The sequence below is a fragment of the Rhinopithecus roxellana genome, chromosome 5 (assembly GCF_007565055.1).
Source record: "Rhinopithecus roxellana isolate Shanxi Qingling chromosome 5, ASM756505v1, whole genome shotgun sequence".
Classification (NCBI taxonomy): domain Eukaryota; kingdom Metazoa; phylum Chordata; class Mammalia; order Primates; family Cercopithecidae; genus Rhinopithecus; species Rhinopithecus roxellana.
This window is the reverse complement of record NC_044553.1, coordinates 8,804,450-8,816,660: the sequence shown is the minus strand read 5'-3', so window position 1 is coordinate 8,816,660 and position 12,211 is coordinate 8,804,450. Positions and strand designations below refer to the sequence as shown.

At 37.5% G+C, this 12,211-nt stretch overlaps 1 protein-coding gene across 1 annotated transcript in view; it reads left to right on the top strand.

Moving 5' to 3' along the window:
- Window positions 1–12,211, top strand: part of TXNDC16 (thioredoxin domain containing 16) — a 116,619-nt gene that overhangs the window by 86,143 nt on the left and 18,265 nt on the right. The window contains exons 16-17 of the mRNA XM_030931503.1: window positions 374–458; window positions 2,100–2,238. Coding sequence (XP_030787363.1) covers window positions 374–458; window positions 2,100–2,238 — 224 coding nt within the window. The remainder of the gene's footprint in view (window positions 1–373; window positions 459–2,099; window positions 2,239–12,211) is intronic.

Genomic DNA, 12,211 nt, shown 5'->3' with positions numbered 1-12,211 from the left:
CTACTTCTCTTTTCAGGCTACACATAAGACAGCTGTCTCCATTTACTCTGCCATAGGAGTAAATTAAAAAGCAAAAAGTATTTATTCAGTAACTATGATTAGAGTGCTATAAATCTTATGAATTGCATTTAAAGTACATTTGTTTTGGAAACCATGTTGCATTCTATCAATTGACATTTCTTTAGTAATCCCATGCCATAAAGAGAATACAGATTTATTTTGGAACCACTAAATTATATGTCTTCTGCACTTAAATATTTATATTTGTAATTAATTAATAATGGAATACTACCATCTATAAATCTCTTCGTCAGTTGAATAGCATACACAATTATAAAGGTTTCAGATTTCTGTCTTCTCTATGTATTTATAGCAAAAGAAGATTTTAGTGAAGCAGGAAACTACCTAAAAGGATATGTTATCACTGGAATTTATTCTGAAGAAGATGTTTTGCTACTGTAAGTTTATTGCTCTTTTAATTTTAGGGAAGAAGAAATTATGCAAAATAATGTTATCTAATAATTGCTTATATTTGCACAGCTGATGGAGGAAAATAAGATAGCAATCTAAAGAAAATTTTATTTCCTTCTAGGAAATAAAGTACTTGGGAAGTACCATAGATTCTTTAGATATTCTTTTACTGTAGACCAAAGCCCCCATGGGGCAATCTTGGATTCGTACTTCACCATCCTCCTCTAAAAATTTTCCTCTTTGGGTTCTGTTACCTACAGTGTGGTTCTTTGGAGTTATCATAGTTTGGGATAAATTTTACTTTTTGAGCATCTGAGTTTTTATTTACCCCCTGGGTGGGTTAGTGGGTGTGTGTGGGTGTGTGTGCATGTGTGTGTATAAAAATCAGTGCTTTTTTAGCCTCTTAAATTACGTTATCTTTAGAAGATGGGACTTCTGTGGACTACCAAAATATTTTAGTTGCTATAGAATGAAGGACTGAACTGCAAATTTGGAGATTATTATTAATACACAACACATTCTCTATGGCCCATTTTCAGGTATAGGTGTACATACTAAGCCCCAGTAGTTGGTCTGTCTTAGCTTCTGACTGTAAATTCCTAATTGTGATATCTAAGCTTAAATCTTCCATCTTGAACACTGGTGACATATGCTCTTGGTGATCAGGCTTTTGTTCTATATGTGAAATCACTGATTTTCATAAAGTATATATTGAAGAAGGAAATGTGAGGACTGTCCATCTGACAATGGGTAATCACCCATAATCTTCTACTCTGCTGTCATTGTGCATTTAGCTGTGGTCCAAAGACCTAGACCAGTAGTTTTCAGTGTTTTGTTTATAACCAGCTGGTCGACTAAGAGGTTCCTTTAAGTGATCTGAAAACTGGCCTCTCAACTAATGCTTATGTTATTATAATGTCTATACTTTGTTCTGGCGTGAATTAAGTTATTATACATGACTACTTCACTAGTAATTTTACACAAAGCTTTCTTCCTATTTAGATAATTTTCATTTAGGTTTAGTTAGTGAAAGGGATTGTGGGAGGGTGGATTTGGGCTCTTGTTTCAGTGGAGAGAGTACAGACTATGTCAGGAACAGACTCTGTGTCAGGGACACCTCATTTGAAGTCTGTGTCTGCCATTTATCACTCTCTAAGTCCTATTTCCTCATCTGCAAAATGAGATCATAATGGCCACTTTAGTTCTGAAAGTTAAATAAAAACATAATTGAAATACCTAGTATAGTGCCTGGCAGATAGTAGGTTTCTCATAAATGCCCATTTTCTTACTCAGCAGTGTGGTGAGCAAGTCCAGAAAGGTTGAGAACCATTCACTGTGTTCCAAATCTGATTTATTTTCTTGTTGAGTAAGTTGTATAGAAAAAAATCTGACTGGATTACTGCCTTGTTGCTTTTTAAAAATCTAGTTTGTTATAGATTATTACCTGTTGCTTTCTTTTAATGTAGGTTGTCATAGAAGATAAGTTTGTTTGGAAATTGAGTTCATTTTTTTCCTTAGCAGTAGGACTTCCCATTTGCTGCCTCGCATTGTGATCTCCTAGCCTAGATTTTCATGTTTTTGACATGCTAGATTTTGATCGTGAATTTTAATACTACCTTTCTCCATAGGTCAAACAAATACGCTGCAAGTCTTCCAGGCCTTCTGCTTGCCAGACACACAGAAGGCAAAATAGAGAGCATCCCACTAGCTAACACCCATGCAGAAGACATAGTTCAAATAGTAACAGATGCACTACTGGAAATGTTTGTGAGTATGTTTTATAATAAGGATGATACTTGAAATAAAATCTAGATCAAAGATAGTATATGTGAATACACATTTTTCCATTTTTTGCTGGTACAGGGCTTGGTGATTTGTGAGCTGAGGATTCACTGGATTGTTCTGTTTTATTGTTCAGTCATTATGCATACAGCATTTTGAGTCCATTGCTAAAAGTCTGCGTCTTGCTGTGACTAGTGTGGCTGAAGTTCAGTTCACGTGCTTAATCCAGGGTGACACGTGTTATAAAGCATGTGTATTCTGGAAGGTCAGCCTGCCCAGCTTCAAATCGTTGGTTGATTTCTTACTGAGTGTAGGTTAACTTCTCTGTTCTTCAGTTTTCGCCTGCATAAAATGTAGCTCATAGTAGCATCTGCTGCAGACAGTTACTGTGAGGACTGAATGAGACATGATTTGACAGTGCTTTGTGTACAATGTTTAGCCCTTGGTAAGCATTCAACAAATGTTAATTACTATTCTTATTATTTACATGGGTTTTTTTGTTTTGTTTTTGAGATGGGTCTCACTCTGTTGCTGTGATCTCAGCTCTCGGCAACCTCCGCCTCCTGGGTTCAAGTAATTCTCCTGCCTTAGCCTCCTGAGTAGCTGGGATTACAGGCGCTCACTACTACACCTGGCTATTTTTTGTATGTGTGTTTTTAGTAGACACAAGGTTTCACCATGTTGGCCAGGTTGGTCTCGAACTCCTGACCTCAAGTGATCTGCCTGCCTCAGCCTCCCAAAGTACTGGGATTACGGGCATAAGCCACCATGCCCAGCCTGGTTTTTAAAAAAATTTTAATTTCTAATTTTTCTGGGTACATAGTAGATGAATATATTTATGGGTTACCTGAGCTTTTTTTTTTTTTTTTTAAAGACAGAGTTTCACTTCCATCACCCGGGCTGGAGTGCAATGGCATGATCTCGGCTCACTACAACCTCTGCCTTCCGGTGTCAAGTGATTCTCATGCCTCAGCTTCCCAAGTAGCCAGGACTACAGGCATGTGCCACCACACAGGATAATTTTGGAGTTTTTTTGTAGAGACAGGGTTTCACCATGTTGCCCAGGCTGGTCTGGAACTCCTGAGCTCAAGTGATCCTCCTGCCTTGGCCTCCCAAAGTGCTGAGATTACAGACATGAGCCACTGCACCTGGCCACATGACGTATTTTGGTAGAAGCATGCAATGCATTGTAGTCGCATCAGGGTAAATAGGGTATCCATTACCTCAAGTGTTTACCCTTTGTGTTTCAAACAATCCAATGTACTCATTTAGTTATTTTTAAATGAACAATTATTTTTTTACTATATCACCCTGTCATACTGGCAAATACTAGGTCTTCTTTATTTTTTCAAATTAGTTTTTGTACCCATTAACCATCACCACTTCCACCCTCCCCACCATTTCCAGTTAAAAAGACTTTTATCCAAAAGGTATCTTTTATCACCCTCCTTTTACCCTTCCCCGCAAGTCCCCAATGTCCATTGTATCATTCTTATGCCTTTGCGTCCTCATAGCTTAGCTTACACTTATAAACATATGATGTTTGGTTTTCAATTCTTGAGTTGCTTTACTTAGAATAATGGTCTCCAGTTCTATCCAGGTTGGTTCGAATGCCATTATTTCATTCCTTTTTATGGCTAAGTAGTAGTCCACAGTGTGTGTGTATGTATACATATATATATATATGTATACACATTTTCTTATCCACTTGTTGATTCATGGGCATTTGGACTGGTTCTTTATTTTTGCAATCGCAAATTGTGCTGCTATAAACGTGTGTGTGCCAGTAGTGGGATTGCTCAATCAAATGGTAGATACACTTTTAGTTCTTTAAGGAATCTCCAGCTGTTTTCCATAGTGGTTGTACTAGTTTACATTCCCACCAGCAGTGTAAAAGTGTTCCCTTTCACCACATCCATGCCTATTATTTTTTTAAATTATGGCCATTCTTGCAGAAGTAAGGTGGAATTGCATTGTGGTTTTGATTTGCATTTCCCTGATAATTGGTATTAGTTCTTTAAATGTTTGGTAGAATTCAGCAGTGAAGCCATTGGGTCCCGAGCTTTTGCTTTTTTGTTTTGTTTTGTTTTTGTTTTGTTTTGCTGGAAGCCTTTGTATTATAGCTTCAATCTCCTTGTTTGTTATTGGTCCATTTAGATTTTGAATTTCTTCATGGTTCAATCTTGGTTGGTTGTATGTGTCTAAGAATTTGTCCATTTCTTCTAAATTTTCCAATTTATTGGCATATAGTTGCTTCATAGTAGCTACTAATGACCTTTTGAATTTCTGCTGTATCAATTGTAATGTCTCCTTTTTCATCTTTGATTTTATTTGGGTCTTCTCTCTTTTTTCCTAGCTAGTCTGACTAAGGGTTTGTCAGTTTTGTTTAACTTTTCAGAAAACCAACTTGTTTCCTAGTTGTTTTGTATTGTTCTCTTCATTTCAATTTCATTTATATCTGCCCTGATCTTTATTATTTTTTTTCTTCTGCTAATTTTGGGTTTGGTTTGCTCTTGCTTTTTTAGTTCTTTAAGTGTATCATTGGATTGTTTCTTTGAAGTTTTTCTACTTTTTGATGTAGATGCTTTTGCTATAGACTTTCCTTTTAGTACTGCTTTCAGTGTATCCCATGGGTTTGGGTATGGTTTTTTCCAAGAAATTTTAAAATTTCTTTTTTAATTTCTTCATTGACCCCACTGGTCATTCAGGAGCATATTGTTTAATTTCCATGTGTTTGTATAGTTTCCAGAATTCCTCTTGTTATTGATTTCTAGTTTTATTCCATTGTGGCCAGAGAAGATGCTTGATATTATTTCAGGTTTTTTTTTTTTTTTTTTTTTTTTTTTTTTTTTTAATGATTTAAGACTTGTTTTGTGACTTAACCTAAAGTCTATCCTTGACAATGATCCATGTGCTCAGGAGAAGAATGTGTATCTGTAGCCATTGAATGAGATGTTCTATAAATTAGGCCCGTTTTGTCTGTAGTGCAGATTAAGTCTGATGTTTCTTTGCTGATTTCCTGTCAGGAAGATTTGTCCATTGCTGAAAGTGGGTTGTTGAAATCTTCAGCTGTTATTGTGTTGGAGTTTATCTCTATTTTTGCCCTAATAATATTTGCTTTATATTCCTGGGTACTCCAGTGTTAGGTGCATATATATTTACAATTGTTATATCTTCTTGCTATATCGACCCCTTTATCATTAGTGACCTTATTTGTCTCTGCTTACAGTTTTTGTCTTGAAATCTGTTTTGTCTGATATTAGTATAATGACTCCTGCTCTTTTTGGTTTCCATTGGCATGCATTATCTTTTTCCATCCTTTTATTTTCAGTCTTTGTGTATCATTATAGGTGAAGTGTGTTTCTTTTAGGCAGCTGATCATGGGATCTTACTAAGCCATTCAGTGCCTTTTGATTGGAGAGTTTAGTCTGTTTATATTTAATGTTATTATTGATAAATAAGGACTTACTCCTGCCATTTTGTTATTTGTTCTTTGGTTGTTTTGTGGTCTTCCTTCCTTTCGTCTTTTTAGTGAAGGTGATTTTCTTTGGTGATATGACTTAATTTAAAAAAATTTTTTTGTGTGTATTTATTTTGTTTTTTGTTTTGAAGTTACCGTGAAACTTGTAAATACTACCTTATAACTTGTTATTTTAAACTGATAACAACACTGTTTGCATAAACAAACAAGCAAAGGAAAACTAATAAAAACTCTACACTCTATCAAGTTAAATTTTAGTTTAACTTCATCTCCTGCTTTTTAACTTTCTATTGTTTCTATTTATATCTTATTGTACCATCTGTGTCTTGAAAAGTTGTTGTGGTTATTATTTTTGATTGGTTCATTGTTTAGTCTTTCTATTTAAGAGTAGTTTACACAGCACAGTTAAGCATTATATTCTGTGTTTTACTGCATACTTACCATTAGCAATGAGTTTTGTACTTTCAGATGAGTTTTTATTGCTCGTTAATGTCCTATTCTTCCTGATTGAAGCATTCTCTTTAGCATTTCTTGTAGGACAGGTCTGGTGTTGATGAAATTCCTCAGATTTTGTTTGTCTGGGAAAGTTTTTATTTCTCCTTCATGTTTGAAGGATATTTTCATCAGATATACCATTCTAGGGTAAAAGTTTTTTTTCCTTCAGCACTTTAAATATGTCATGTTACTGTCCTGTAAGGTTTCCACTGAAAAGTCTGCTGCTAGGTGTATTGGTAACATTGTGTGTTATATTTCTTTTCTCTTGTTTTCAGGATCCTTTTTTTAAATCCTTGACCTTTGGGAGTTTGATTATGCCTTGAGGTAATCTTCTTTGGGTTAAATCTGCATAGTGTTTTATAACCTTCTTGTGCTTGGATATTGATACTTTTCTCTAAGTTTGGGAAATTCTCTGTTAACTATCTTTTGAATACACTCTACCTCTATCTCTTTCTCTGTCTCCTCTTTAAGGCCAGTAACTCTTAGATTTGTCCTTTTGAGGCTATTTTCTAGATCCTGTAGGCCTGCTTCATTTTTTTTTTCTGTTTTCTTTTGTTTCCTCTGACTGTTTATGAATAGCCTGTCTTCAAGCTCACTAATTCTTGCTTCTGCTTGATCATTTCTGCCCTTAAAGGACTCTGATGTATTCTTCAATATGTTAGTTGCATTTTTGAGCTCCAGAATTTCTGCTGGATTCTTTTTAATTATTTCTGTTTCTTAAAATTATCTGATAGAATTCTGAATTCCTTCCCTGTGTTATCTTGAATTTCTTTGAGTTTTCTCTAAACAGCTATTTTGATTTCTCTGTCTGAAGGGACACATAGCTCTGTTTCTCCAGGATTGGTCTCTGGTGTCTTATTTGGTTCATCTGGTGAGGTCATCTTTTCCAGGACACTGTTCATACTGTTGGATGTTTGTCTGTGTCTGGGCATTAAAGAGTTATGTATTTATTGTAGTCTTCCAAGTCTGGGCTCGTTTGTACCTGTCCTTGGGAAGGCTTTCTAGTGTGAAAGGACTTCAGTGTTGTGATTTAAACTGTATCTGCATTAGCGGCATCCCAAGCCCAGCAGTAGTGTGGTTCTTGCAGGTTTATAGAGGTACTGCTTTTTGATGGTCTTAGACAGGATCTGGAAGAATTCCCACAATTATCAGGCAGAGACTCTTGTTCTCTTCTCTTACTTTCTCCCAAACAAATGGAGTCCCTCTCTCTGTTCTGAGCCACCTGGGGCTGGGGGTGGAGTGATGCAAGCACCCTTGTGGGTCACCACCACTGGCACTGTGCTGTCAGATATGAAGCCAGCACAGTACTGGGTCTCTCCCAAGGCTTGCTGTAACCACTCCCTGGCTACTGCCTATGTTCATTCAAGGCCCTGGGGCTCTAAAATCAGAGGTGGCTAAGCCAGCTGGGCCTGTGTCCTTTCCTTTAGGATGGTGAGTTCCTCCAGGACCAGGGTGGGTCCAGAGTTGCTGTCTGGGAACTAGGGACTAAAATCAAAAACTTTAGAAATCTACCTGGTGTTCATTGTACTGTGGCTGAACTAGCACTAGAACCATGAGATGTAGTCCTTCCCACTCATCCATCCCATTTTGAAAGATAGAGGAGCCTCACCCCATGGCCACTGCTACCACAGGCCCACAGAGAGTACTGGCAGGCTACTGCTGATGTTTCCTTAAGGCCCAAGAGCTCTTTCGTCAGCTTGTGGTGAATGCTGTCTGGCCTGGGACTCATGCTTCAGGATAGTGGGCTTGCCTCTGGCCCAGGGAAAGTCCAGGAATGCCATCCAAGAGCCAAGGCCTAGAATTGTGGCCCCCAAAACCCACTTGGTGTTCTACCCTTCTGTGGCAGAGCTGGTACCTATGGTGCAAGACAAAGGCCCCTTTACTTTTCCCTCTACTTTTCTCAAGCAGAAGGAGTCTCACCCCATCACCACCACAGCTAAGAATGTGCTGAGTCTGCACAGTCTCAGAAGTCAGCAAGTCTCAGAATCTTACTCAAGTCCACAGTGTACTACCTGGACCCACAGTGTACTACTCTTTACTTGTCAGGTGATAAATGCTGCCAGGTCTAGACCTTTCCCATAGAGGCATCAGTTTCCCTTCTGGCCCAGGGTGTATCTAGAAATGTCATCCAAGAGCTAGGACCTGGAAAGGGGGTTTCACAGCTCTGACCAGGGCCCTGTCCTCCTGTGGCTGAGCTGGTATCCAATATGCAAGACAAAGTCTTCCCCAGTCTTTCCTTTCCTCTCCTTAAGCAGAAGGAAGGGGTCTCTTTTAGAGCTACAAGCTGTGTAGCCTGGGATTGGGGAGAGGTGGCGTCAGCACCCCCCAGCTGTCTTGGCTGATATCTCAGTAAGTCGTATGTGCTTATAGTCCTACTGGCTCTGAGCCCATTTCAGCCCTAGGACTCACCTAGGTGTTGCAGCCCTTGTTGCCTAGACTGCCTTTCAAGTTTATTTGGGCCCTAGCACACTCCAGCCTGAGGTGACAAGTCTTGCTGTTAATCAAGTTCTGACTTCTAGGATGGGCAATTCTGCTCTGGCTAGAGATGGTTTAAATACACCCACTGTGGGTGAGCATCCACTGACTTCAGTCTGGTTTTGCCTTCTGTTATAACAGGGCAGCACTGAGTTCAATGCAGAGTCTCATAATTGCTGCACTCTCCCTCTTCCAAACACACAGATTCTCTCTTCATGAAGTGTGGCCACTGCCAGGGGATGGGGGAAGGGTATCATTGATGATTCAAGACTGTTTTTTCTACCTCTTCAGTGCCTCTTTGAACGATATAAAGTTAAAACCAGGTATTGTGAGTACTCACCTGATTTTTGGTTCTTATGAAGGTGCTTTTTTGTGTAGATAGTTGTTAAATTGCTGTCATTGCAGGGGAAGAGGGGATGACTGGTAGAGTAGTCTGCCATCTTGCTTCACCCTCCTATTTGTACAGTTTTAGAACAAAATACAGTCCTATGAAAGTCTTTTTCATATGTTTTACCTGTACAGTCATGTATCACTTAACAGGGATATCTTCTGAGAATTGCATCGATAGGCGATGTTGTCATACGAACTTTATAGAGTGTACTTATACCTACATGGTATAGCCTACTACGTACCTATGCTGTAAGGTGTAGCATATTGCTCCTAGGCTACAAACCTGTACAGCATGTTACTGGACTGAATACTATAGGCAGTTGTAACAATGGTAAATATTTGTGTATCTAAACATAGAAAAGGTACAGTAAAAACATGGTATAATCTTATGGGACCACTGTCTTACATGTACTCCATTGTTGACTGAAACATCATGTGATGCATGACTATATAATAATGGATTCAAGGGCACTACAAATGTAACCTGTATTACCTGATTTTAGTTGTTTGCTTTCATATTTAAACATAGCTAGAATTTATATTTTCTACATTTCCAAAGTGACTCAAGGAGCACTTTTATCAGCTATAGATGCTAAATGAATATCCTGTTATGTTTTTTGTCTTGATGATCTAAAGGACATTGCATTTTGGGCTCAACTAAATGACTGCAGTCTTTATTAAGTCTTTTTGTGGTCTTGGTTTGTCCTTTCTCTCCTTCTGTTAAAATTATAGGTTATAAGTAATCAAATCATTGAGTTGATATGTTCATGATGTATCTTTCTTAATCACTTATTAAAGTAACATTTATGTCATTAGTGACATGTTATTAAGTAATTCCTTTAGAATAGACATAGCGTAGTATTTTTGGAATTACTGTAAGCCTTTATTTGGCTTTTTCAGGTAATACAGACAAGTATAAAGAAGAAAATTATAATCAGCCATAACTTTTCTACCCAAGTTTACATTAGGAAATACATTTCCCCAAACCTAAAATTCTGTATGTATCTATGTGCCCTTTTATATTAATGGTATTTCCATTGAGTACTATAGATACACATTTTAACGTCTGCATAATATTGTTTACTAATGTACCAAAATTTATTTAGCTAATTTCCTCTTGTTGGTTATTTAAGCTGTCTTTAGTTTTTGTTTTATTTATAATTTAGGGAACATCCTTTTAGGTAATCTTTGGGTGTATCTATGATTATGGATTTAGGTTAAATTTCTAGAATTTGAATTGGTTGTCCAAAGAGTAGGTCCACTTTTGAGGCTTCTGATAATTTTTGTATTGCCCTACAGAAGATTTGTATCATTTTACTCTTTTTATCTTGGCATCTCTAGTGGATAAAAATTCATCTCTAATTTTTTAAAGGTTATATTCGTTAAACCTTAGAAACGTAGGAGAAACTTAGTATCAAAATCTGTTTACAGTTACAGCAAATGTAATATGCACTGTGACAGTGTTTGTTTCCAATGTTTTTATTTGTGGTGTTCAACTTAATACTGAACAGCTATAATAAAGATTAAACAGGCTTTAGAGAGACTTTAGTGCCCTCATCTGGATGAGGAAAGAGAGTCGATGACCAGAGGGTGAAGATTTTTTTATTATGGTGTGAAGTTTTTATTTTAATAAACCTGATGACAAATTGGGCCAGATAAATAATGCTTAAATCCAAAATACATAATAACTAACTACGTAAGCATTGATATATTTAAGACTATTTCCTGTTAGGAAATAGCTGTAGTATTTTTCTCAGATAAACTGAGTTCCTTTTTTATGCTTTTATTATTGACAAGTTTAGAACACCAGGACCCACACAGTTATAGCCTGTTATATACTCAGAGAGCCAAAGGTCACCTTCCAAGTACCATATTTGATGACCTCTTAACTGTGTTTCCCCTTAGCCTCTCAGTAGCAGTCAAAACTATTGTCTACACCATTCCTCCTTAAAATTCTCTTTTCTTCTGGCTTTTGTAATTCAGTCCTCTTTGATCCCTCTGATCATCCTCTGTCTCATTTATTCCCTAGAATTACATCTTCAACTCTTTTTTTTTCTTTTGCTGTGTTTTTTCTTTGGAAAATTTTATCCATACCCATAGCTTCTACCATCTCTACCAGCTGATGATTCCTAAATCCAAGTTTTTAATTTTAGAACTCAATTTCCTTCTAAACTCACACATCTCTTGGTCTTTCTCTTTTGACCAGACATAGGAAAGAGTAGGGTCTTTCCACTGGTCCTTCTTTTCATAAATTTATATTCTAGTTAGTCATCTTTTGAAAAACAGGCCTAACTGTTTCACCAATCTGATACAGAAATCTTCTCAGTATTCCCAGGAGCTAGAATACGTATCAAGGCATTACTCATCTGGTCTCACAGTCATATTTGCCTCTTGCATGCCTAACTCTGGCATCCTTCAGTATCACTATTCCCAAATATTATGTACGCTTTAATAGCTCTCTTCCTATCCTCATGATGTTCCCTATGTCTGGAATCCCTGCTCAAGCACACACGAGACCTTCTTTATCCAGGGTCCAGCTCAAATATCAATTCCTAAAATCATCCATGATCTCCCCTACTGTATTAGTCAGGTTTCTCTAGAGGGACAGAACTAATAGGATAGCTATATATAAAAGGGACTTTATTAAGTTTTAACTCATAAAATCACAAGGTCCTACAACAGGCCATCTGCAAGCTGAGGAGCAAGGAGAGGCAGTCCGAGTCCGAAAACTGAAGAACTTAGAGTTCGATGTTCAAGGACAGGAAGCATACAGCACAGGAGAAGATGTAGGCTGGGAGACTAGGCCAGTCTAGTCTTTTTACTTTTTGTTTTGTGTTTTTTCTATTTGTGCTGGCAGCTGATTAGATGGTGCCCACCCCGATTAGGGTGGGTCTGCCTTTTCAAGCCCACTGACTCAAATGTTAATCTTTGACAACACCCTCATAGATATACCCAGGGTCAATACTTTGCGTCCTTCAATCCAATCAAGTTGACACTCAGTATTAACCACCACACCTACCTTGTGATTTTAGCTTAATTTCAAACCAATATGTTTTCTTATTGGCATATATTAAATTTTTTATTATAGCAGTCTGTATACTTACCTCTCCCCTCTTC